General features: G+C 45.5%; 1 protein-coding gene across 4 annotated transcripts in view; it reads left to right on the top strand.

Annotated features, from left to right (window-relative positions):
* PRKAG2 (protein kinase AMP-activated non-catalytic subunit gamma 2) overlaps window positions 1–26,029 on the top strand; it is a 305,092-nt gene that overhangs the window by 198,688 nt on the left and 80,375 nt on the right. For all 4 annotated transcript variants that reach the window (XM_075550213.1, XM_075550212.1, XM_075550211.1 and 1 more), the window contains one exon: window positions 16,835–17,046. In XM_075550213.1, coding sequence (XP_075406328.1) covers window positions 16,835–17,046 — 212 coding nt within the window. The remainder of the gene's footprint in view (window positions 1–16,834; window positions 17,047–26,029) is intronic.

Consider the following 26,029-nt stretch of genomic DNA (forward strand, 5'->3'; position numbering starts at 1 on the left):
GTAAAGTTAAACAATGAATGTAAATGATCAGAGTAGAACTAGTGCATTCACATGATGGTTTGGGTGATGAATATTGGCTATACCATGGACTCTCAAAAGAACAAACAGTTATGTTTGGGAAGAAGTAAGTCCAGGACGCCCCTTAGAAGTGAGGGTGGTGGGACTTGGTTTCATATGCTTTGGACATGTTAACAGGAGGGACCAGGCCCTGAGAAGGACTCATGCTTAGAAAAGTAGAGGGTAAGCAGGAAAGAGAAAATGACCCTCAACTTGATGAGTTGACACAGTGGCTGCAATAATAGGCTCAGACATCAGGGGAGTGGGGGGGGGAGGTTTCTAAGCAGTCCTGATCAGTGTTTTGCTCTGTTGTAAATAAGGTCGCTGTGAGTCAGAAATGACTTGATAGCATTTAACGATAGTAAGAGCCCAGATGGCCTGAGGCGGTTGGTACAAAAGCAATTCTGGTGAGCATTCAGAAAGAAGCGTGGAGAGCCATCTATCCTTATAGAATACATATGGTGTCTAGATGGCTGCTTGTTTAATTCAAGCCTTTAAGACCCCAGATGCTATATCTTTTAATAGCCAGGCACCATCAGCTTTCTTCACCACCTTTACTTATGCACCCATTTTGTCTTCAGTGATTATGTCAGAAAGATGAACATCACAGAATACCAGGCTATTAGAACAAAGTGTTCTTGTGTGGAGGGATCGGTTGAGTAGAGGCCCAAAGTCCATCTGCTACCGTAATATTTAGCATACCATATATACTCGTGATAAGCTGAGTTTTTCAGCACATTTTTAATGCAGTTTTTGTGGTTAAATTAGGTGCCTCAGCTGATATTCAGGTCAGCTTATATTCGAGTATATATGGTATAACTGAATGTACATAGACCTACATCCCTATCACTATATGTTAATAAATTTACACATATACATGCCTATATCTATACCTCATAAATATTTTTTGCCTCCTAGTTCTTTCCTCTACTTCTTTTTACTTTCCTCCTGTCCCACTATCATGTTTGGCCTTCATTCGGCTCTTAGTAATTCCTCTCATCTATGTTGTACTTGATCAAAGTCCACCAGGCTTTTTACACCCTCTTCACATCAATTTTAGATCCCTTGTTGTTCCCTAAGGTGGTGCTCTTCTATGCAATGGCATGTAAGTTGTTTAAGTCACATTCAAATGTTTGGTGGAAGATAGAAATTGTGATGCACTTGAATACTGGATACCTGACTGAGAAGATTTCTAAGCAAGATGTTAAAGGGGCTCATGGTATCTTTTTCGTTATACATGGTAAAATAAAAGGAAAGAGGTGGACTTAATGGACAAAGATATACAATCTTTTGTTAAAGAGATTAAGCCTGGGACTGATGGATATACTACTACAATGGAAAATTCATCAGTTTAGATAAAAGTCCTTTGCCCAGGGTGTCTTACAAATATTTTCTTCTAGTCTACCACTAGTCTTTAAAAAAAAAAAGGGTCTTGGAAAGCTTATATTTTAAATTTTCATGAGGTCAGGTGTCTCCCTGTTTTTTCCTTTTTAAGAATCAAATTTGAGTGCTCTGGGACTGTGGGATGGATATTATGTGGGTTCAGGAGATTCAGGGCCAAGTAAGAAGAGACTGGATATGTACAGAAGTCATCATGGATATTATCATTTTGTCTTGTTGGAATATACAAGGTAATGAAAAGGAGGGAGAATAAAGTCTAGAAAAGGAGTTAAGGGCTTGTGAATGCTGAGCGTAGCTAACAATAGATGCTGAGTCAGAACACAAAGAGAAAAATCCTGATATAACTCCTCCCACATCAGTTTCAGAACTTCGGTGAGGCCAGGGCAGAAAGGGGAGATGGCATGGCAACATAGTGTACTCCCTTGGGGACGACAGAATCTGGAGCTCTCTCCCGTTCTTTCTCCTCCCGCGTGGCACTTTCCTATCGATTACTGATCCTCTGCGACTACTGTCGGGGTTAGCCTCCAGCACGCTGGCCGGTAGCAATAAGATGTGGAGCCTTTGAAGTGAAGACCACGCAGAGGAAGAGTCATCATCAAGGCGGGTCTGTAGAGGAGGCATGTGGAAAAAGACAGGAAATGTCCTAAACCTTACCATCACGTGAACACATAGCTGGACAACCTTACCTACATACACAACCTTCCTGACATCAAACCAGCTCTAATAAGGTTTGAGAACAGGAGGAATTCTAGACTCCCCAGAAGCCTCATCTCTTCCTTATTATCCTCTATTTGAGTTGCTGTCTCTTTACTAAACACACACACACACACACACACGCACACACACACACACAATAGCTCTGGTGTTATGTGATATTTTAGTATGGTCCCTAACTCCCAGAATTACTGTTGTTGGGAGCAGAAGCAAACCCTCAGTGTGAGATTCAGAGTTGTCTTTAAAAGGATGCAGTCAATACCCCTATTTCTGCCATGAGATCCTTGGCTCCCCTTTGTTTGCAGCTTTCCCTCCTTTTCCTTCTCTGTGGACGGTCTACCTATAAGTCATTCGGAGGCAAGTAACTAGTAGTACTCAGCCCTTCCTCGTAGTTGAACAAGAAGAACAAAAGTTCAGGGGAACACCATGGAAACCAGGCCTGTAGTGGATGCCTGCCTTCTCCAAGCTGCCTGGCTAAAGGCATCCCTAGTCTCACCCATACTGTTCTCACTGGCCCTGCACACTGAGTGTACACAGAGGATGCCAGGTGATGTGTTGACTCAACACTGTTGAGTCAACAGAGCCACAGGGGTGCTGTGTTAGAGCCTCACAGCAGCTGCCAGGACGCCAAGGAGGGAATGCCCAAATTGCTGCCAGTCACCACCTACCCACAGAGACTGAGCAGGAAATGGAGGTGGGTAGGAGCTAAGGGCAGTGTTTAGGCAGGTGTTACACCCACATAGAGATGGCCATGGCTGCCTTCTGCTCTGCTAAATCCTGGGCACGACCTCCTCCTTCTCAAAGCCCTTTCCAGATTATCCACCACCCATTCAACCCTACTGAGTTCACAGCTAGAGGCCAGGAGGAGAAACCCCTTCGTGATTGGCTAAACATGCAGGATTATCCAGTGGCTGGAAGCCCAGGAACAAACGAGGGCCCTGCGGCAGAGTTGGGGACATTCTGTAAAGTCTATGTGTGTACAGCAGTGTCCTCAGGATCCCAATAGTGTAGGAAAAAAACTCAAAACAGAGTATTTATATTTAAAAGAAGAAGAAGAATGTGTCTGGAAACCCACAAAGGGCTGGACATACTGGTGCAGACTCAGCTTCTGATTTGGGCGCCAAGGCAGGAGCGTGCTCATCCCAGGCTCTCCTATGAGGGCTTTCTCAGAGCTTTCTGAGTTCGGTTTCCTATGTGAACACATCCTCTGTTGAAAGCTGGAGGAGGAGGAAGCAGAACCCCTTAAGGGACAGAACCAATGATCCTGTTTGAGACTCTTTAGAACATGGATTCTTAACTTGACTTCCAAGGAATTAGAATTACCCTTATTTCAGAGTGAAAGGATAATTTATTGGTTTTTATCAGATGATCAAAAGATCCTTGAACTATAGAAAAGATTCTAGATGACTTCCTTCCCAGTTCTAGGGATGGTTCCCAAGCAGCTAGAATAGTAAGCATGTGATTGTAGACCAAGAATCCCAGGAGGAGCTAGAGATAGAGCAAGGATAGCCAAGGCCGAAACACCACCCGGCCCGGCACCATCCTCACAATAAGTGTGTTTGGGCCCATTGTTGCAGCCACTGTGTCCATCCATTTAATTAAAGGTACTTTACCAAGCTTCCAAGAGTCCATGGTACTTTAATTTTTCTTCTTCAGTATCAAAATTCAAATGCGTCCATTCTTCTTTGGTCTATCTTATTGATTCCTTGACTTCCACATGCACATGAGGCCATTGAAAAATACCATGGCTTAGGGTAGACACACCTCAGTCTTAAAAGTGATATCTTTGTTTCATAACACTTTAAAGAGATTTTTTTAACTTTAGAAGAGTTTGATGGGCATATATTTCACGTATCATGCAATTCAGTAGTTCGATCATATTAATAAGAGCCATACAATCATCTCCACAGTCAACTTCAGAACATTTATTTCCTCCTTGTACCTATCATCATCAGTTCTCCACTCCCCCTGCCCACCCCCAACCTTCCTTGCCATACGTCTCAAGAGTCCATCAATGGAGTGGCTCTATCCATCCTGGATTTCCTACACAAAAATATAGAAAACAAAACACAGAAAAATGAATTAAAAACACGGCACTCTGCATGATAGCAAAACTGTTCACATCCCTGGTCGGCGGTCAGAGGGGAATAACTGGAGGCTAACCCTACAAATGGATTTTTTAAAAATCATTTTATTGGGAGCTCATACAACTCTTATCACAATCCATACATACATCAATTTTATAAAGCACATTTGTACATTCATCACGCTTAACATTTACTCTCTACGTAAGCCCCTGGCATCAACTCCTCATTTTCCCCCTCCATCCCCACTCCCACCTCCCTCATGAACCCTTTTTGGTAATTTATAAATTATTATTTTGTCATATCTTACTCTGCCCAACATCTCCCTTCACCCACTTTTCTGTTGTCTGTCCCTCAGGGAGGAGGTTATATGTCGATCCTTGTAATCAGTTCCCCTTTCCAGCCCACCCTCCCTCTACTCTTCCAGTATCACCACTCATACCACTGGTCCTGAAGGGATCATCCATCCTGGATTCCCTGTGTTTCCAGTTCCTATCTGTACCAGTGTACATCCTCTGGTCTAGCCAGATTTGTAAGGTAGAATTGGGATCATGAGGAAAGTTGTATGTTTCATCATTGCTACACTGCACCCTGACTGGCTTGTCTCCTCCCCACAACCCTTCCATAAGGGAATGTCCAGTTACCTACAGATGGGCTTTGGGTCCCCATTCCGCACTCCCCTTCGTTCAAAATGATGTGATTTTTGGTTCTATGATGCCTGCTTCAACACCTCGTGATCACACAGGCTGCTGTGCTTCTTCCATGTGGGCTTTGTTGCTTCTGAGCTAGATGGCCGCTTATTTACCTTCAAGCCTTTAAGACCCCAGACACTATATCTTTTGATAGCCAGGCACCATCAGCTTTCTTCACCACATTTGCTTATGCACCCATTGGTCTTCAGTCCTGCAAATGGATTTGAGACTCCCACTGTCATCCATAACCTTCCAAAAACTGAGTGTTCACAATTTAAGCTCTGATACCATTCCCTCCTTCAGGTATGGCTTTGATCATTTATAATCCTTGATCACACAGGTATGCTTCTTCCAAGTGAACCCAGTTCATGGCTCACTCAGATGGCTGCTTGTTCAGAGACAAGCCTTAAAGACCCTAGTCACTATTCTTTCTAAGCAGTTACTCAATATAATATGTTGTTTGATTTCCTGACTGCTACTTCCATGGGCATTGATTATGGATCCAAGTAAAATGAAATCCTTGACAACTTTAGTCTTTTCTCTGTTTATAATGATGTCGCTTATTGATCCAGTTGAGATCTTTGTTTTATTTATGTTGAGGTGAAACCTATTTCAAAGGCTGTACTTTCTTTGTTCTTCATCATTAAATCCGCTTTGATTTCGGCCAGCAAGGTTGTGTCATCAGTCTATAAGTATGTGCCTTCCTCCATTCCTGACGCCATGTTCTTCTTCATGTATTACAACTTCTTGGATTATTTACTTAGCTTACAGATTGAGAAAGTATGGAAACACGATTCAACCGCAATACACATTTATTGTGATTTCAAACCATTCAATATCTCCTTGTTCTGTTTGAGCAACTACATCCTGGTCTATGTACAGGTTCCACTTAAGCACATGTTCTAGAATTCCCATTCTTCTCAAGGTTATCCATAGTTTGTTATGATCCACACAGTCAAACGCCTTTTCATAGTCAATAAAAGGTAAAGGTCTTTCTAGTGTCCTCTGCTTTCGATCAAAATCCAACTGAGATCAGCAATAACATTCCTCATTCTGCATCCTCTAGTGATTCTGCATTGAACTATACTTTTCCCCGTAGAAGCATAAAAACTTTACAAAGTATCCTAAAAGCAGTTTGTTTTCCAATAGTTTTCCACCCTCTGCATGACCATTATACCTTGAGTCTAAGATGACTGGATATTTTCCAACATGTCTTTGAACAATTATAAAAGGTGGTAAGACAGATTCTTTGAGTTGATGATGGTCCAAAATTTTACTCAGTTAACATATGAATTAGGAGTAAACTCAAATATAACCATGGACAAAGCTATTCAGCTTAAGATACTCATGCCTATTCTGGGACAAGTGTCCCAAATCCGACAGCTAAGAGAAGCACCAGGCCAGGTAGGGTGAAGACAGAGGACACCAAAGGGAAGAAAGCTTGCGTGTAGGCCACCACCGAGTCTGCACACTGGCTCTCAATGTTCTTTGGAGCAGGTGGCTGGAAATGAGAAGGAGCCATGCGGAGAAGTTGGTGGTTGTGGACATGTTCTAGTGCCTGGTGACCCAGAGTAATTCAAGGAGTCTTGGCACAGGACTAACTGTAATTGACTGCAGGAAGAGATACTTCTATCAGAGGCCAAGCAGGGTAATTGAAACTTAGGTAGGATAGGAGATGTTTTCCCACAGGTGGAGAAAGGGATTGAGAGAAGCAGGGCCAAGACCACAGGGAGGCTTTGCTATGAAGAATGGGAACAGGAGCTGATTGTCATTGGCTGTCAGAGACATACAAATCCAAACCACATTTCATTCCCACCAGCCACCTAAGATTTTTAAAATGGGCCACAATAACAAATGTGAGTGAATATATGTGGAAATTAGAACTCTGTACCATTGCTCACCAATGCCAAATGATATAGCTGTTCTGGAAAACAGTGTGGCAGTTCCTAAAACTAACTAAAAATGGAATGACATCTGATCCAGTAATTGCACTGCTGGGACTTAACAGCAGTAATATGAACAGACATATACACCAATGTTCATGACACAACACTCAAAAACTAAAGGCGATCAATGAATGAAGAGATGAACTTCATGTGATGTATGTATACAATGAAGTGCTGCTCAGCCAGAAAGATGAATGAAATCCCTGATTCGTGCTACAACAGGGATGGAGCTTGAAGGCATGATTCTGAATGAAATACGGATACCTGTTGTGTACAAAAAGATTAGAAATGAGAGTTTACTAGTAGTTACAAGAAAGTAGGGAAGGGGCGGGGTTATTGCTTACAGAGTACTGAGTTTCTGTTAAGGTGATAGAAATTTTGCATTAAGGAAAAGAAGTGCACGGTCATTCATGTAATTGATGTCAATAAGTTGTAAGCTGCAGAAAGTTGAATTAGCAGGTGTGTGATATATTTACCACCACCCCCCAAAAAAATCCAGCTGCTGAAGTTGCTTATGCGTAATCAAATACCTCATGCTTTGAAGTCATCTTTGGGGACTGGTATGTGTTGACTTTAGTGCTTCTGTTTACCTTCTAGTCAACTGTACAATGTCTGAGGTCTTAGAAACTTTCAAATAGTTCTAGATGGTTTCTGTTTACCGGGAAAGGAGAGTCAAGAGGAAATGGAATGTATGACTAATTTCCTTGGTGTACAATTGCCTCCTTTGCTGTGAGACTACAAGAATTGCATGGTGCCCAGCTACCATGATTGAGCAGTTTGGATCAAACATTCTTGAAAATAATCCTGATCAAAGTGGAGGGTGGTGGAAGAATATGGAAGATATTTTCCAATTATCTTGGAATCCAAATTTTCTGAAGCCTTTGAGACTGAGCTCTGGAAACTTCTCCTGAGGTTATCTTTAAATCTGAAACCAAAATATCCCCTGAAGTATTTTCTAAACCAAATAATAGTTTAACTTATCTAGTAAAAAATGTTTGCCTTGAGCATCTTGTTCTTTTGGAGAATGTTCTATATGAGATGACTGATAACTGTAACTCAAAACATCACTTAGGGGCAGTGAGTTCTTGGAAGAATATGGAGGGAGAACAATTTGAAAAGAGGAAAAATGACTGTGTAACTTGAATAATTTGTGGGACTTGAGCATGTAGAAATTGTTGAATTGGCATATGCTTTGCTGAATATACTCCCAGCAACAAGTAAAGAATGGAAGCTAGAAATGGCAAGTGTATAAAATGAGACTGTGTTGTGTTAAATTAATGGCTCCAAACCCTGACTAACCATCTGAATGACCTGGGGCACCTAAGAAAGACCAGAAATTACGACCATCCACCACATTGCTGAACTAGAATTTCAGGGGCCAGGGCTTAGAAAACTATATTATCAAACTCCCAAGAGATTCCTATTCCCAGCCGGCATAGGTTACCACAGACTCAGAAGATTGTTGGGATCCTTCAGGCTCACATATTCTGCCCGATATGTCGGGTGTGACTCAGTAGAGATGGAGATTGGGGACTGCCCAGATCAAGAATTTCAAGCAAAAACCGCCCATGAGAAATGGAGATGGAAAGTTACTACAAGACAGTGGAAATGTCACTAAAAATGTGGGGGCTCCTCAGGGGCTTTCTGGACCCAAGAGCCTCAGAGCAGCTAGCTCCTCAGCTGGCCTGGGACAGGCCCAAACCACATTGATAAAACAGGTCAGCCAAGCCTTCCTCTTGCAGAAGGTTTTAAGGAGCCCCCATTGTGCTACAATATGTGTGAATAGAAATCTCTTCTAATCAACTTTACATTTAGGGGGCACCATCTTCCTGGTGAAGAGGCTGGAGGCCCTGTAACATGATCAGCTTGACATAAGACAGGCACCTTTCCTGAAGAGGAGCTTCATGTCACTCATGAGTTCATAGGTACAGGCCTTCTTATGATCTTTGGTCTCAATTGTAGGTTCTTGTACATTACAAAGTTCTACTCTCGTGTTATGAACCCAAGGGGTAATTCTACTAAGCTTTGTTGAGAATGGTGTTTGTGTTGGGCTGGGTTGACTAGAGAAACAAATCCAGTGACATTCATGTATGTGCATGACAGAGCTTTGTATCAAGAAGTAATTATTTATCAAAAACACATCCCATCCCAGTCCTACTCAAATCCAACACTAGCCCCTGCCCTCTTCAGACTCACGCAACGATGCAGAATGCAGGAAGATCACAGGCCAGTGAATGCAAAGTTGTGTGGATCCAAAGTCAGTGGAAACACGGCAGGGCTCTGGCAGACCTCCAGATGGTCAACAAGCAGGAAGGTGGAGTCAGGGTCGTGGGGTTGGGGGAGGTTTCCTGGGCCCTCCTTCTGAGAAGGCCACGTCCACAAGGAGGTGCCATCAGACTGTGACTGATGGACGGCTTGGATACCAGCCCTACACTTTGCTGTATCTTCCAGTTGCCATAAAACTATGTAGCCACCTCAGTGTTGCTAAGATAACCTGGAAGGGGCCCTTCCACTTCTCTGATAACTTATCTTCTGAAGATCTTCCAAGTTTTGAGAAGAACCTGGTTCCCAGGCTTCACATGCGATATAGTTCCTTTCTCCAGAGCAAGTAAAATTTTATCATCTCCCACCTCCCCCCCCGCCCCCCGTCTCCGACCGCTTGAGGCTCCTCTGACATCATGAATGACACAGCAGCTATCCGGACCAGGAAGTTCATGGCCATCTGACTGCTTGAGCAAAAAACGGTCACTGACGTCCTTCACCCTGGGAAAGCGGCTGTGCTTAAGAGAGAAATCCGTGAAACACTAGCCCCAATGTACAAGGCCACACCAGGTGTCCTTTTTGTGTTGGGATTTAGAACCCATGTTGGTGGTGGCAAGACCTCTGGCTTCCGCATGATTGACGACCCTTTGGAAGATGCACAGGAAAATGAACCTAAACACAGACTTGCCAGACAGGGCCTGAGTGAGATGGGAAAGACCTCGAGAAAACAGCGCAGGGAGCGCCAGCCCAGGATGGAGACCGTCAGGGGCCAGCAAAGGCCCATGTTGCTACTGGAAAGAAGAAAGATTGCACAGCGACTCGGTAGGATTGGTTATGTGGCTATGTCACCAGAGCACTAATAAACTATAAAATCGTTTTTTTAATTTATTTCCATATTTGCTCAGCTTCCTAAACCTGTCCTTAACCTGTTCATATCTAGGGAGGTAGTTTGTGTTCAGGGTCAGTCAGCATATCTAAGGTTAGGAAGGGCCACCCAAATTGCATGTTGTATGAGCTTAGTTTTAAGTCTCCCTTTGAGGTAGCCAAAAGCATTCTCAAGAGCAGTGGTTCTCAACCTTCCTCACACGCGACCCTTTCATACAGTTCCTTAGGTGGTGGTGACAACCCAACCATAAGCTTGTTTTCGTTGTTACTTCATCACATCATTTTGCTACTGGTATGAATCGGGTGACCCCTGTGAAAGAGTCGTTCGACCCCCAAAGGGGTCGTGGCCCACAGGTTGAGAACCGCTGCTCAAGAGGGCAATGGGCAAGAGCTTAAGCCACGATTGTTAGGTCTCGGCGTAACTTGGTCAGGGTTCTCGTCCAAGTCTAATTCATCCTTCCCTTCCTTGATGATGGAGCGTGCCACCAGGAATGAAGCTTGGCATCTATTCCTTGGGTTTTACTAGTGACAAAAGAGGGACCATGCTCACTGTATAAAGACGGAGGCAGCCCAAGTCTAGAGATAATTTCCTTAAGGAGAGCTGTGTCCACTTCCACTGCTTTTTCCATCTGTAGGAAAAGTCTTCCCGCCCCTGTCTTGGAAAAGTATCCATGAATATGATACCCTTGAGCCTGGGGCCTAACTGTAAAGTCCAGCTGCCCGTCTAGCCAGAAGAGCCTCCATGCTGGGAACTGTTACTCGAGCATGTCTCCCCTCCCCGGATGACTTGTTTAACAGCGTCTTCTTGGCCAACGTGGGAGACCCTTCTCCAGCCGAGCCCTCATGACGTCTCTTCCAAAGTGAGAGCCTTGTGGAGGGCCCTCACCATTGTCCAAGCCTGACTTCTTGGCAAGAAGAGATGCCAGTTTAACTGATGTGGCCTAATGTCAGTTTAGATGCCACTTTTACTAATAAGGTCAACTTTGTGTCTGGAATTTGTTAGAGGTCCCCAGTTTGTGACCTAATTTTCCTAAGGATGCACCTTCTGAAGTCTTCAGCCATCACACTGACCTTTGACCTCCTCCCAAGGCCCTCTAGCTGACTCTAGAGGAAAACAGAAGAGAAATAGAGGTCCTTTGAGTGTTTTTAGCTCAGGATAGTCTGCCTCAGGAAGACCTTGTTCTTCACAGTCCTGCCTGGCTCAACCAGAGGAAAACCCCAAGGCTAATGCCACTTTACCAAGCAACTACTCGGCAATCCAGTATATCGGGCAAAGAAGAATTCTTGTCTTCCCCTCCCTAAGTCACTCTCACTCCTCATGAGCCTCTTACCTGGTCCTCCTGAGGGAGAGACAGCACAAGCCCCTCCGCTGTCACCACCCACCCCAAGTGAATTTAGCAACGTGGGGGAGGAAATTGCTCTTTTCACTCCCAGCCTCTCTGAGCAAAGATCACAATTTTGAGTTCAGAACCAAAATGTGAACTCTTCCTTCTTTCCCAGCACCCCAGACCCAAAGCGTTAAACCAGTTGTGCTCAAACAGTAGACCTAGCAGGTCCCACTTGGAGAAGGAGGGAGCTGGGCATCCCACCTACCTGGTCTACCTGGTTTCAGGGACCAGGCAGAAGGCCTACGACTAGCAGTAGTTACACCAGGCCTAGGAGGCAGGCCTTTGTTTTCCGCCTCACATCAGTCTTTCTCTGGGGCCATTTTCTTTCTTTCCTTCCTTCTGACTCTGGGCAAAGTTCCCACCAGTTGAGTCAGACCATGGCCACCCCAGCTCGTGGCTCCCTGGGGTCTGTAGCTCCTTGTGGCTGCCTTGGCAGCAGTTCCTTTTGCTCCTGGAGCCTATTCACTTGTCCTGGCTGCAGTCCCGGAGAAACAAAGGCCTGGTTCCCCTCTGAGGCTGAGAGCAACTTCTAAGTAGTCCTTCAGAAGCAGCCAAAGAAGAGAAAAGCCGTGGAAGAAAGAACGCGGAGGAAATCTGTCCCTCCCTTAACCAGACCGCTTTTAATTAATGCCACGCTTGGCCCTAGTGGAGTCCAGAGAAGTCCCCAGAATAAGGGCAGATCCATTTCGCTCTCAGGGTCCAGGCCTGGCTTCTCCCCGGCAGGGCTGTGCTGCCAGCACAGTGCGCCCCTTTCCTCTGAGCTCCCCCTGCGCTGTGTCCTCTGAGGCACAAGATCTGCTGGCACGCTATCGTTGTTTTGTTATTATTGATTTGTCTCCTTTTTTTCCTAACCAGATGGACAGGTATAGGCTTCATCATATGTTCCCTCTGACACCAGCCCCCCATTCGGTGTGTGGAAGCTGCTCAATCACTGTGATTTACCTATCCGTTTTCCCCAAATACTTGAGTGGCAATTTACCCTATTATTCATAAATCAATGTGGTCTATTAAAAAGTCACAGGAAATGATTGTCAGTGCTGACCAATCATCAGCTCTTGAAGCATGATATCCATTTTTAAAGAGGAAAACTTTAGAAATATCATTCTTACCTGTTTTGCTTTTTGGGTTTTTTCCCTGAGACATCTCAACTCCTCTCACCTTCCTTAGCCTTCTATGAAACTATATCTTGGTCCCTTAAAGAAAACTTTAACCAAATTTACTGCCATCCCGGCCAAGGCCTCTTCATAGCAAGCCAATGGGACAGAGCAGAACTGGCCCTGTGGGATCCCGAGCCTGTCACTCTGTACAGGAGTAGAAAGCCCGTCTTTCTCCCAGTAGTCTCTTAAATGCTGCCGTGTGTCCCAGAAAAGCCACTAGTGGGTGACTTTGAAGAACAGAGATTTATTTTCTCACAGTTCTGAGGTTTTAACATCTGAATCAGGGTCTTTCCCAGGTAGATTCCTGAGTGTTCCCTGAGGGTCTGTCCATACATCTGTCTTCTCCCTATGTGCCTGCTTCTCTGTCCAATCTGCTCTTTTGATGATTCAGAATGATTTGATGGAGAACCTACTCTACTCAGGTCTGAACTAATTAACATCCAAATACCATGACATCCGCAGGTGTAGGATCCAGGATCCCAACATATATTTTAAGGAGACACAGTTTAGTTCCTACCTCCCACCCCATGGTCCCCCACATGTATGTCCCTCCCATGTGCAAGACACATTCACACCATCACATCGCCCCCCCAAACTTTTCCCATTCCAACGTAAACTCTAAGTCCCCAATCTCATCTTCTGGATCCTGTCACTCAAGCATCTGTGAGGCTCTGTATGTGCTCCATCCAGGGCAAAGTTCCTTTTTTAATCTGTGGACCTGTGAAGTTTAAATATAAGTTATCTGCTCCCAAAGAAGAATTGCAGGACAGACACAGGGTAGACATTTCCATGCCCAAGTGGGAAAATCTGGAGTAAAAGGAAATGTCACATAGGTACCAGCATGTCCAAAGCCCAGCAGGGCAACCTTTGACACTAAATCTCCATTTTCCATGTACAGCTGAGCAAAAGCTCCACCCTTTGAGTTCTGGACATGGGTCATGCTCTCTGGATTTGAGGCAGAGGCCCTTGACCCTGGGCATCGGCACCATCTTCCAGGCCCACAGGGATGGAAACACCCCACTCCCTTGGCTTTGAGCCATTATCCTGGTCCATCTAAGCAGTGACCGCACCCTTCAACATTGGATGGCTTCTTTCTCTTGACTCACTGGAATGGCAGCCCTGCCGCCTCTCCACTTGGGTAACAGCCCCATTCTCAGTCCGCTTGAGCAGCAGTCCAACCCCCGGGGAAACAGAGGGGTGTCAACCTGACTCTTTGAGGGCTGGGAGGTGATGCTTCCATTGTTTAGAAAACAACAGATGTTGACAACTATGAGGTATAGAAAAGTAATGTGGCCATTTGTCCTGGGTTCCTCAAAGTTGGACTACCCATGAGACTGGGCAGAAGAGGACCACATAGGATAATGTAATCTATCATAGCCACATGGTGCGTTTGATAGGAATCTGCTTTCAAGTGGGTAGTGTGTCCCCTTAGGTCATAAACACTTTATACTGAGACCCCTCCCCAATCTTTTGCTATAGATCTCATTTTGTTGTTGTTGTTGTTGTTACAGAAAAGCTGTTATCAAAGGTATGGTATTTTCCATGAGTTTTAAGAATCATTCTAGGGAAGGGTGGGACCCAAAGGAGTTTTCTAGGTTGACGGGTGTGAAGGGGAGGGAGTCATGTGGACTCGGGAGCTTGTAGCTAGTACCCTGAGGTAGGTTGAGAAAATAACTTGAATTTGAGACCAGCTGCTCCAATGTGGAAGGGGTCATGTAAATCACGTGAGCTTACAACCAGTACCCACAAACCTAGCCCCATATGACTCGGGGTGGGAGGGAGAAGAGCTCCTGGTTGGTTGCATCTGAACTGAACAGGGCAGGAAACTTTCTGTAGGATCCAGCTGATCTACAGTGTGGGATCTGTTACTCGCCACATAGTTTGGCATTAGAAGTGGGTGGTCGTATACTCCTTGGACTGGTTTGTGCAGTTGGCAGGACTCATTAATACCACCCTAACTTCATAATAACCAAGTAATTCCATTGAATCATCTTCCTACCTATCAAATTCCAGGATGCAGACAACTCACATTCATTTCACCATCTCTACCCATTTCGATCTAAGTTGTTAGGGTTTCTACTGCAGTGGTTGATGATAAGATCCATCAGTTCCAGTCTAATCTGTTTATCCAGAGATTGTATAATTATACTGTTGGTGACAGATCCAGAATTTGTTTCCTCAGTTTGTGCAGCAGATTCTATAAAATTTAAGTCTCAGGAAATGGGTGGTGGCCTGGAATGCCCGCTGCCCTCTCTACTGCCCCACCTGTCAGAACCCCTGCACTCAGCTCTCGCACTTGCCTCTGGCTGAGGGACTCTCCCCCACAAGAGCGAAGGCAAGGGGCCCGGTGTCCAGCAGTAGCAGGGAACAGGTAAAGTGCCACCACAGGCTCATCCTGTAGGACCACCACAAGGAGTCAGACCGTATGACTACCTGCTGCACTTTTGCCAAAGAGTTACAGAGGGCATGGCACCCCCTGCGGACTGCGGCTGGGCAGGCCTGACTCTGCAAACAACCAAGAAACACCATCTTGATGCCTGGCCTGCAGCAGAGCCTGCTGGCAGGCCCAACTACCCCACCCTACTTCACTCCTCCACCTTCCCCTGCCAACCTCTGCCCCAAACACAACTTGGCTGGCATCATTGTTCAACTGGAGCCTGGCCCTGAGAGAGGCTTGGATTGAGCCAAGGACCTCCTGGTGGCCTACTCCACCCCCCAGAGCCCTGCTCTGAGAACTGGCTGAAATCGGACCTGCTGCTGTTCTTCCTGGTCACTCTCAGACTCTTCCTCTTGTCCACTCACCCTCAGCCCCCCCTGCACCCCCCCCCCCCCCCCGCAGAGCAGGGCTTGTTTCTCAAGACCTCCGGGGGAAGCTTTATTTATTCATTTATTTCAAAACCACTTGAACTTCCCTGGCGGGTGCTTCTTGTGTTTTCTGTTTTGAGCCCCACAAAAAGACAGACCAGAAGGGATGTCTTCCTGTGTCCTCTGCCTTCACCTGGAGCTACTCAGCAGCCAGCCAGCCAGCCAGCCAGCAGTGCCCACCCTCAAAGCAGGACAGTGTGAAATTGTCCTCCAACGGCTACTCCAAACCTCGCACTCAGGGACCATGCACACACTTGGGGGGGCGCCGAAGGAGAGACGGCATTTAAATGAATCACGATGCCTCTCCTTTCGCCCCTGTTCTATTCCCTCCCAGCCTCGGTCACAGGGTCCTGTCTTCTGACATCTTTAGAATTTTAATAAATAAAAAAATGTTTTTGTAAATGTAGTTGCTTGTAAATGGGAGATGACAGACCCAGATTCTGCCTCTCTCAGAAAATAAATCCATGTGGAGCAGCATTATCTTCCGGCTGGGTCTGCTGGACGTCGTCGTCGGCGATGGCTGCCTGGCCTAGATCCCAGCTGGCTCCCAGGCTGTAAGAACTCAGTGGTGGCGGAGACCGCACGACCCCAGGACATCACAATTCTCTACTGGCACCACTGCCCCCTTCCCGTGCCCATCTAAATCTTCACTTCTCGAGTTTCCACCTAGTCTCTGGAATCCTCGTTGACCTTTGTCTTCACAGTGAATTCTCACTCCTGTCACTCAAATGGGGAACTGGTAAGAAGGTGTCACCATAGAATCATCCTGCAGCGCCACCAGAAGGAGTCAGTTTGTGTGGCTACCTGCTGGACTTTTCCCCTAAAGAGCTGTGGAGGATGTGCCGCCCCCTGGGGACCGCAGCTGGGCAGGCCCTGCACATGTTTCATCGAGTGGTATCTTGTCTGGTTTGGAATACATATAGGATGTTACTTTTGCAACCTGTAACAGTTCTCTTGTGAATATTTTGTTAATTTACCCATGCCTTACCATCATGAAGATGTATGGGTAACAACCAGGACAGTTCTTAGCACAGTGCTTTGTAAAGGAAGAGACCAAACAGTATCTGGCAAGGGAGGAAAATCGCATGTGATACGTGAGCGTAAGACGTCATCTTCCAGGTGGTGGCGTCTGTACTGTTTGAGTACCTCTTCCAACAGGGAGTCTTTCCTTCAAAGCAAGTTGAATGATAAGGGAATTTCTGGACAAAACTGATTAGAAAGGATTAGACATATGCTTCCAAAGCTTGTCATCAGTATTCGGATTCCAATACTATTGACGTTGATCATTTGAACTGCTAAGCACTTAGTATCAAAAGATGCGTTCTCTGCCTTCCTCACCTGCAGCCAGCCGCCTAACAGCGTTCTGGTGTTTCCTCTTCCCAGCTTCCGGCCTCTCCTCGTCTCCATCTACACCCACCCAGGTGACCAAGCAGAACACGTTTCCCCTGGAATCCTATAAGCATGAGCCTGAGCGATTAGAAAATCGAATCTATGCCTCCTCTTCCCCTCCGGAAATAAGCCAGAAATTCTGCCTACCTGCCTTCCAGAGTGCAGCCCACCCAGTAGCACCAACGCCCGTGCCTGCCTCCAGAACCGTAAGTTGCTCCTTCTTTCTATTAGTGGGAACCAACCGTGCACTTGCAGGTTGAAAAGAGGGTAGAACCGCTGTTTTACACTCAGATGAATCTGTCTGCTGAAAGGCAGATGAGGCTAAGATCGGGCATTCCTGACACCTGTTGTCATCTCTTTTGACATAAATCACAGGCTTGGAAAGCAAACAGAATCAAATGAGAAATGGTAACCACTGCTCAATCTGAGACCTGAGCAGAACTTGTCTTCTCAGAAGTCCTCTGCTGCTGCTTTAAATATATATGTATTATTTATGGCATAAATATGGCATATATATATATATGGCTCTTACAGTTCTTCTAACAAGCTGCTTCTTAAAAATTGGTCAAGGATAGCTTAATTGGAATTCACCTTGATTGGGATAGGAAAGTGAAGACAATTGGCAAAGTAAAATATTTAAAAACAGGGATTTTGTTCTAGAGCTTTAAGATGGAGCGTTTGTCATCCACTGGGCCACCCATGGAAAGAGAGGGGTTTCAGAGTGGAGGACGAGGTGCTGGAACAGATGTGTTTGCGACCTTCACAAGGTGAGCTCAGATCTTGTTCACAGCAGCAGAAAGATGGGAGCAACCCGAATGTAGAAGAATGGATGAAGAAACATTGGCGCATGCACACAGTGCCGTGCTAAAAAAATGAGGGAGCCATGAAGCACTTCATGGCCTGGATGGATCACAAGGGCGTCATTTTGAGTGAAATTAGTCAATGACGGAAGGACAAATAGTGTGTGATGCCATTGTTCATAAGAAGAAGAAGAAAACAAGCCTGATTTCCGTCCAAAGGGAGCCGACTTTGGAGATGAAAAGGAAGCACAGATAGTAACGTGGGGAAGAGGTTTTGTAAAACACAAAGGAGAAGAGGAAGCAGGGAGAGGTGCGTAAGCTCTGGCTGGGGTGGGGGCCTTGACAAGCCGTGTGAACACAAAACAGGGTCAGAACTGTAACACCCCGCCCCCCAATACACAAGTTTTTAAAACTATTATTAAAACAAACTTGGGCTAGATGACGAGTGAGTATGAATGGTGAACTCTGGGTTGAAGACGGCACTGAGGCTTCTACCTGTCAGCGCCCAGCCCGCAGCGTGGTCACCATATGTATGGGTGCCTGCTGAGTTCATGTCCATACAGCAGGTGCACCAGTGCAACAGAGTATGATCCTGTGCTCAGTAAGGGTGGAGCAGCCCTAGACTGAGGTTTGCCTGACTTGGCATAACTACGTAATTCACTTAGTGTCTTTTGAGAGAAAGATATGTATTTGTCATACAGAAAAATATACTACTATTGTCCTTGTTCATTCAATGATGACTATTTCTTGTCATGTTTAATAGAAAAAAAAAAGTCTTAAAAGTCCCAGAGGATTCATTGCAAGGTACTTCTTCTGTCTTCCTGGGCTAACAAACCCAAGTCAAAGTGGAAAGTCGTTGGGGTGCAGATTGAAAATGGGACAAGCCATACCCAGTCCAGGAGGTCAGGAAAGGAAAGCCATTGTTGGTCCGATCAGGGCCCCGGGGCTTAGTGGCGCCCCCTGAGCTGAGCCTTGAATAACTTCTGGCAGAAACCTTTGAGTTGGCGCCGCCACATAGTAACCCTAAGTTCAACAGAACAAAACCCTGCCCGGGCCAGTACCATCGCGTGTATGTATTTTTCAACATTTGAATCCATTGTTGTAGCCATGATGTCGATCTATCTAGTTAAGGACCTGCCTCTGTGTTGTTCTGACCCTCTGCTTTAGCAAGCATGATTTCATTTTTCAGGAACTGGTCTCTTCTGCTAACATGTCCGAAGTACATGAGACAAAGCCCCGCCATTCTATAAGGAGCTGGCTAGCTGTCCTTCCTCCCAGAGAGATTATTGGATTATTTACCACCAATACCACAATTCAGAAGTATCCATTCTCCAGTCTCCATTATTTATTGTCCAGAGTTCACATGCATGTGATGCATCTGAAAACATCATGACTCGGGTGAGACGCACCATAGACCTCTTTCACACTTCAAGAAGGTCTTTGGCAGCAGATCTTTTTTTACCTGCTGCTTCCATGAGCATTAATTGTGGATTCAAATAAAATGAAATCCTTGACAACTTTAATTGTCTTCTCCATTTACAATAATGTGTTCTGTTGGTCCAGTTGTGAAGTTTGGGGCTTTGGGGGTTTTTCACATTGAAGTGTAATCCATATTGAAAGCTGTGTCCTTTGATCTTCCTCCTCAAGTGCAGATCTTCCTTAGTAGCCCTCTGGGCTTTCAAAGGCAAGGGTTTGTTGTTTGCTTATCACCAGTTGTTAATAAGTCTTCCTCTAAACAGAATGTCCTGTTCTTCTTCAGCTTCTTGGATTAATTGTTCAGCACACACATTGAGTAAGTGTGGCGAAATATAACCCTAATACATTCTTTTCCTGATTTTAAACCATGTTGTGTCCCTTTGTTTGATTTGCATGACTGTCTGTTTGTCCATGTACAGGTTCAGCATGAGCACAATGAAGTGTTCTGGAATTCCCATTCTTCTCAACATGATTTATAATTTTGTCATGATCCACAGAGTAGAATGCCTTTGTGTTCTTAACAAAGCACAAGTAAGCTTTTTTTTAACTCTCTGCTTTCAACCAAGATCCATCTGACATCAGCAGTGATATCCCTTGTTCTATGTCCTTTTCTGAAGCCATCTTGAATTTCTGAAAGCTCCCTGTCAATATATTGCTGCAACCATTTTTAAATGTATCTTCACAAAGTTTTACTTACATGGAATATTAGTTACATCCTGTGACAAGGTCCACATTCTTTGGGGTCATCTTTCTTTAGGATGTCCACAAATATGGATTTTTCCCAATTGACTGGCCAGGTCTCCCAAATTTCTTGGCATAGACAAATGAATGCCCCCAGTGCTTCATGAATTTATTGAAATATTTCAAGTGGCATTCCCTAAATTTTTGTAGCCTTGGTTTTTTTTTTTTTTATGATTCCTTCAATGCAGCTTGGACTTCTTTCTTTTTTAATAGATCCTTTTTAACTGAGTTTTCTCTGTTTTGTGATTTATTTATTTATTCGGACTTCTTTCTTTGATACCATCAGTTCTTGATTATATGCTACCTCTTGGAATGGTTGAATATTGACCAGTTCTTTCTGGTACAATAACTGAGTGTTTTCCTTTCATCTTCTTTTTATACTTTCTGAATCATTTAATAGTTTGTCCATAGTATCCTTTACTATTTCAACTCCAGCCTTGATTTTTGTTTCCAGTTCTTCCAGCTTGAGATAAGCTGAGCATGTTCTTCCTTTTCCTACTCCATTGTCATTACACATTTCATCATGATATTTTGGGTCCCCTGAGGCATTTTCTATTCAGCCCTTTTTTACTCCATCGTTTCTTCTATTTGCTTTACCTCATCTATGTTCAAGAGCAAGTTTCAGAATCTCTTCTGACATGCACTCAGTTCTTTTCTTCTGCCCACATTTCTTAATGACCTTTTGCTTTCTGTATGTACGATATTCTTGAGGTCACCCCAAATGCATCTTGCCTTTTGTCATACGTGTTCACTGCATCAAGTTTGTTCTTGGGGTGGTTTTTAAATTCAGGTGGAATATTCTTGGGATGTATTTTGGCTCTTGCGGATGTGTTTTAAATCTCCCGTTTCGATTTGAACTTGCATATGAACTGATGATGGTCGGTTCTGCGGTTGGCTCTAGGCCTTGTTTTAGCTGATGACACTGAGCTTCGCCATTATCTCTTCCAACAGACAGCGTCAACTTGGTTCCTGCGTACAATGCCATCCAGCAAGGTGTGTGCGTGTGTATGTTTACATACATACGTAAGTATGCCATCGAAAATGGCTATTTGTAATGAAGTAGTCATCAGTCTTGCATTTGATCTTCAGCTTGTTTAACCACACCATATGTTCCAACTACTGATCCTTCCACTTGGCGTCCACCTCTCTAATTCCAATCCCCAGCAAATATCAATGCATCTTGATCGCATGCTCGCTCCATTTCAGACTGACAAACTTGGGAGAATTCTTCGATGTCTTCATTAGTGGTTGGCACCTACATCTGAATAATAGTTGTATTAACTGGTCTTCCATGTAGGCGAGTGGATGTTATCCTGTCACTAACAGTGTTGTCCTTCAGGGTAGATCTTACCATGCTCTCTTTGATGGTGAATGAGTCACCGTACCACATCATTTTGTGATTTTTGTCATAAGAAACCATAGCATTACCTGATTTCAAATGAGTAAAACCCATCCATTCCGTTCACTAAACTGGAGTGCTGATCTTTATGTGTGTCATTTCATTTTTAACGAGTTCTAATTTTCCTAAATTCTTGTTTCACACATTTGATATCCCAGTTATTAGCGAATTTTTGCCGCTGTTTCTTCTCATTTTGAATCCTGCCACACCTGCATATGAAGGTGCTGAAAGCTTTCTGCCGCCCACTCTTCAGATCCGTTCTATTTGAGGAGACAGCCCCTCTCGTCATAGTCTGAGTGCCTTCCAAGCTGAGGGAGTCAGCCTCTGGCACTCTCACAGACAAGGTTCGGCTTTTCATAGTTTTCGGTGCCTTTTTCTTCTTCTTCCTAGTCTGTTCTTAGTCTGGAAGCTCCTGCTCCCCATGGGTGACCCTGCGTCAGCGCCACAGACTCCAACATCACAGCAACACGCAGTGACCACCACATGAAAAGCTCACAGGTGACGGAGCAACTCTCCACCTGGCACCATCCAGTTGATTCCAATCCATAGGAACTTATAGGACAGAACTGCCCCCTTTGGGTTCCGGACTATACACCTTTTCAGAAGCAGAAAGCCTCATCTTTCTCCTGCAGAACAGCTGGTAGCTTTGATCTGCTGACCTTTCGGTAAGCCTCTCTGGCCCCAGGACTCCTGAGTGAATAATTGGTAGGGCCTGAGTGAGGGGAGAGAGGAAGGGAAAGCCCAGAAGAGTCATGTCGGAGGTGGGAAATGCTCATGAGGTACATATAGCCTGACTAAAGGTGGGGTTACACGGTCAGGACATGAGAGAGTAAGAGAAGTCAAGAGGGGTTGGTTCTCAGGGTGATTGGGGCTGGCAGCACACTGTAGGGGAGACCAAGGCAGAGAGAGCAGCAGGAAAACTGGCAAGTGGACCAGCTGGGACAGGACCTCGCCCATCATACCTGTGGGTGTCAGAGAAAAGCCAAACCTGCGAGGTGTTTCTGAAACGGACGTGGCGACACAGACGATCACATGAAAGAGACGTCAAAATGGGGATGATCGAGCAATCCAGAGATGATCACAACGAGGAAGCCACTTGCTCCCTGTAGGAACAGTGAGAGGGGATCAGGTTTCCAGGGCCCAGGAGATGGCACCATCTTCCTGGAGGTGAAAGAGCAGTCTCGCGGCCTGGCTGGGGCTAGTGCTGAGGAGAAGCAGCCCAAGGCCAGAGGTGAGTTACAAGCAGAGGATAGAAATCTCTACATCACAGTGGCTCCTGGCATCCAGTCTTGTGCCAAGCCTACCCAGAAACCAATAGAGAAGGAACTCTGGGTAAATGCCTGGGATGCAGAGCAGGGTGGGGCGGGGCAAGAGCCTGGGAAGGGATCCTGGTGGAAACAGGAAGGGGATCAGCCGAAAGGCTATACCGTATATACCCGTGTATAAGCTGAGGGGGGTTGGGGAGTTTTTTTAAGCTGAGTTCTTCGGCACATATTTTATGCAGTTTTTGTGGTAAAATTAGGTACCTCGGCTGATATTCAGGTCAGCGTATACTCGGGTATATACAGTATATCCAGTGGAAACAATGCTATGGATTCAAGTCAACTTGATGGTCCAGCTGGATGGTTGTTCCCTCATCTGTGAGCTTCTCATGTGGGGTCGCTTGTGTGTTGCTGTGATGTTGGAGTCTATGCTACTGAAGCAGGGTCACCCTTGGGGAGCAGGAACTTCCAGACTGAAAACAGACGAGACAGAAAGAAAAAGCAGTCACTGAAAACTTCAACGTATTTACCTCCTCAAATTGAGTAAAGGTAATTTATGCAATGGCCCCACTTAAGAATGGACACTAGCATGGGACACAAATTTCCTTTACCATTCAGTCTCCGGAGGATATGGTTAGCCCACAGATAGGTCCTTTTCCAAATGGCAGTGTGCATTTAACAGCAGGATTTGTGATTGCGGATAAACCTGGCCTCGTTTAAGTAAATCTGCTCCACAAGACCTCTTTGTAAGGGTTGAAAAGCAAAGATGTTATTTTGAGGACTCAGGCCATAGTATTTTCAGTCACCATATGCATGTGAAAGTTGGACATTGAAGAAGGAAAACTGAAGGGGAATCAACATGTTTGAATTATGCTACTAGGTAAGAATATTGAAAGAACCATGGACTGACAAAAGAATAAACAAATCTGTCTTGGAAGAAGTACAGCCAGAGTGATGCTTAGAGACAAGGATGGCTATACTTGTCTCATGTACTATAAACACGTTGTTGGGAGAGGCTGGTGTCTGGTGGACATCGTGCTTGGTTAAGCAGAGGGGCAGCGAAAAAGGGGAAGGCCCCACACAAGATGGATCGACCCAGTGGCTGCAATGGTGGGCTCAAACTTAAGAACCCTTGTAAAGATGGTGCGGGATGGGGTCGCGTTTCATTCTGTTGTGTACAGGGTCACAAAGGGTCAGAACGGGTTGGACAGAACCTAGCAAGAGTTTAAATAAAAGAACCCTTTGTGGGTACCTTTCTTTGGAATGGGTACAAATACAGATCTTGAGGTGAGAGCCCTCAGTGAAGTAGTTTTTAAAATGTACAAATAAGGGGGTGGTATATGGTTCATGTGTCAAAATCTTATGCCTAGCCAAGTTGATACACATCTGGGAAGGACATGATTCCATCCAGAACAAACTTACAAGGAAGCCTAGTTTTTACGACTCAGAGCAACCCTTTGTACAACAGAACGAAGCACTGCTCGGTCCTGCACCATTGCTCACAATTGTTTTCATGCCGGAGCCCATTGTTGCAGCCACTGTGTCAGCCTATGTCGTGAAGAGCCTTCCTCTCGTTCATTGTCCCTCCGCTGTACCAAACATGGTGCACAATGTCCTTTTCCAGGGACTGGTCCTTCCTGATAATACGTCCAAAATACGGGAGACAAAGTCTCAGCATCCGGGCCTCTGAGGAGCATTCTGGCTGTGCTTCTTCCAAGACCGGTGGTTTTAGTCTCTTTGGAAGTCCGTGATGCTTTCAGCCTTCTTCACCAGCACAGCAAAATAGAAGCCAAGGGAAGCGCCTGCATGTGTCATTCAGGCCATTGGTTACATCCTCTGGGTTTTGTAACTATTCCTGCCCTCCTTTTCTAGCGTGTCCCTCCTCCTCTAACATTAACTCATGGTTTCTAAGGTTGCTGTCTAATCTCTAGAGTCGCAGTCATCAATGGGATCCCATAAGGCTGGTGCGAGGAGACCCAGGACTTCTACCATAGCGTGGACTACACTTGCTCTTCTCTCACTTTGTGATGACTGATTCAACAGGAGTGTAGGGTATTACATCAGAGTGAACCTCCCACATTGACTGGCTGCAAATGCTGTGGGTCAGCAATTTAGGTTTGACTCTCTGCTGATCTTGACTGTGCTGACTAAGCTCAGTTGGGGACTGACGTGGCTCACAGCTGGAATGACTTGTCTCTGTTCCACATGGTCTCCCAGCCTCCAGTAGGCTCACTCTGACTTATCCCCATGGCAACGCGAGGGCCCCAACAGAGATAGAAGCATACTCGGTCCCTTGAAGCCCAGGCTCAGCACAGCACGTGATAGCTACTTCCACCAAGACGAGAGGTCATTTTCTGCCTTCTCTGAGTCCGGGCTGGCCAACAGAATGAGGCAGACGGGACAGTGCCACATTGCAGAGGCATAGAGACAGGGGAGAGGGTAAGATTGGGCCAATTTTGCATCTACCACATGTATTGTCACTCGGTTTCAACAACGGCCTGCAGTACTAATCCATTGATCTGTGTAAAGAGTCGACTTGAGATGGATAGCTTTTCTGAGGACTATCTTTATGTAACACAGACGATGTAGTTGGGTTCTATGAGAAGCAGGCTCTAAGACAGAGACTAGTGAGCATGTTGATCAAGGGGTGCTCTCCAGATCACCGCCTGAGGGAAAAGGGAAGAAAGTACTGAGCAGATGGAGAACTTAGATGCAGTGCACACCCAACCAAGTCCTCACACAACTAATGCTGAGATGGTCCATCAGAGTTGGGCCAAGTTGGGGTCCCAGGGCAGACCTTTCATCCTCAGATGGGCCAGTCATTGGATGAGGGCTCCCCAGAGAAGGGTCTGACTTCAGAGAAGGCAATGCTCTCAGGCAAGGGCAGGTCCTGGCCACATGGGGAGGCTGCCTGTTGGTGGCATTCTCATCAACTAGGGAAAATTCTGAAAAGTAATCTTATTTTATCACTGTCTCTAATCCATGGACTTTGTTTTGTATTTTATAATACCAACATCCTGGTGGATGAAATAGGAAATACTGTCTCTTCTTATGATAAATCTAATATGTAATGGAAGAAAAGGGTAATGGGATAGTTAGCCAGGGCCCCAGGGAAAGGTTTCATCGGTCCCAGGAAGGGCTGACCAGCACCCGTTGGTAGCCACAAGAGCCCACTTGGAAATAGGTCCTCCAACCCTGGTCTGCTCCTGCCCAACAGAAAAGATCCAGCACCAGATGACCCAGATTTCCAACCATCAGGAATCATACCAAACTCACTGCCCTCGAGCTGATGCCAATCACAGCGACCTTGTAGGACAGGGTAGAACTGCCCCGTTTGAGTTTCTGTGACTAGAACGGTTTACGGGAGTAGAAAGTCCCGTGGTTCTCTCGAGGAGTGGCTGGTAGACTGCAGACCCTGTGGATCGCAGCCTGATGCACAACTACTGCACCACGGGTCTTTTAGGAGCCATGGGAAGTAATACATGATTAGCAGAGAACGCCTTCCAAAACG

Source organism: Tenrec ecaudatus, chromosome 5, assembly GCF_050624435.1.
Source record: "Tenrec ecaudatus isolate mTenEca1 chromosome 5, mTenEca1.hap1, whole genome shotgun sequence".
NCBI lineage: Eukaryota > Metazoa > Chordata > Mammalia > Afrosoricida > Tenrecidae > Tenrec > Tenrec ecaudatus.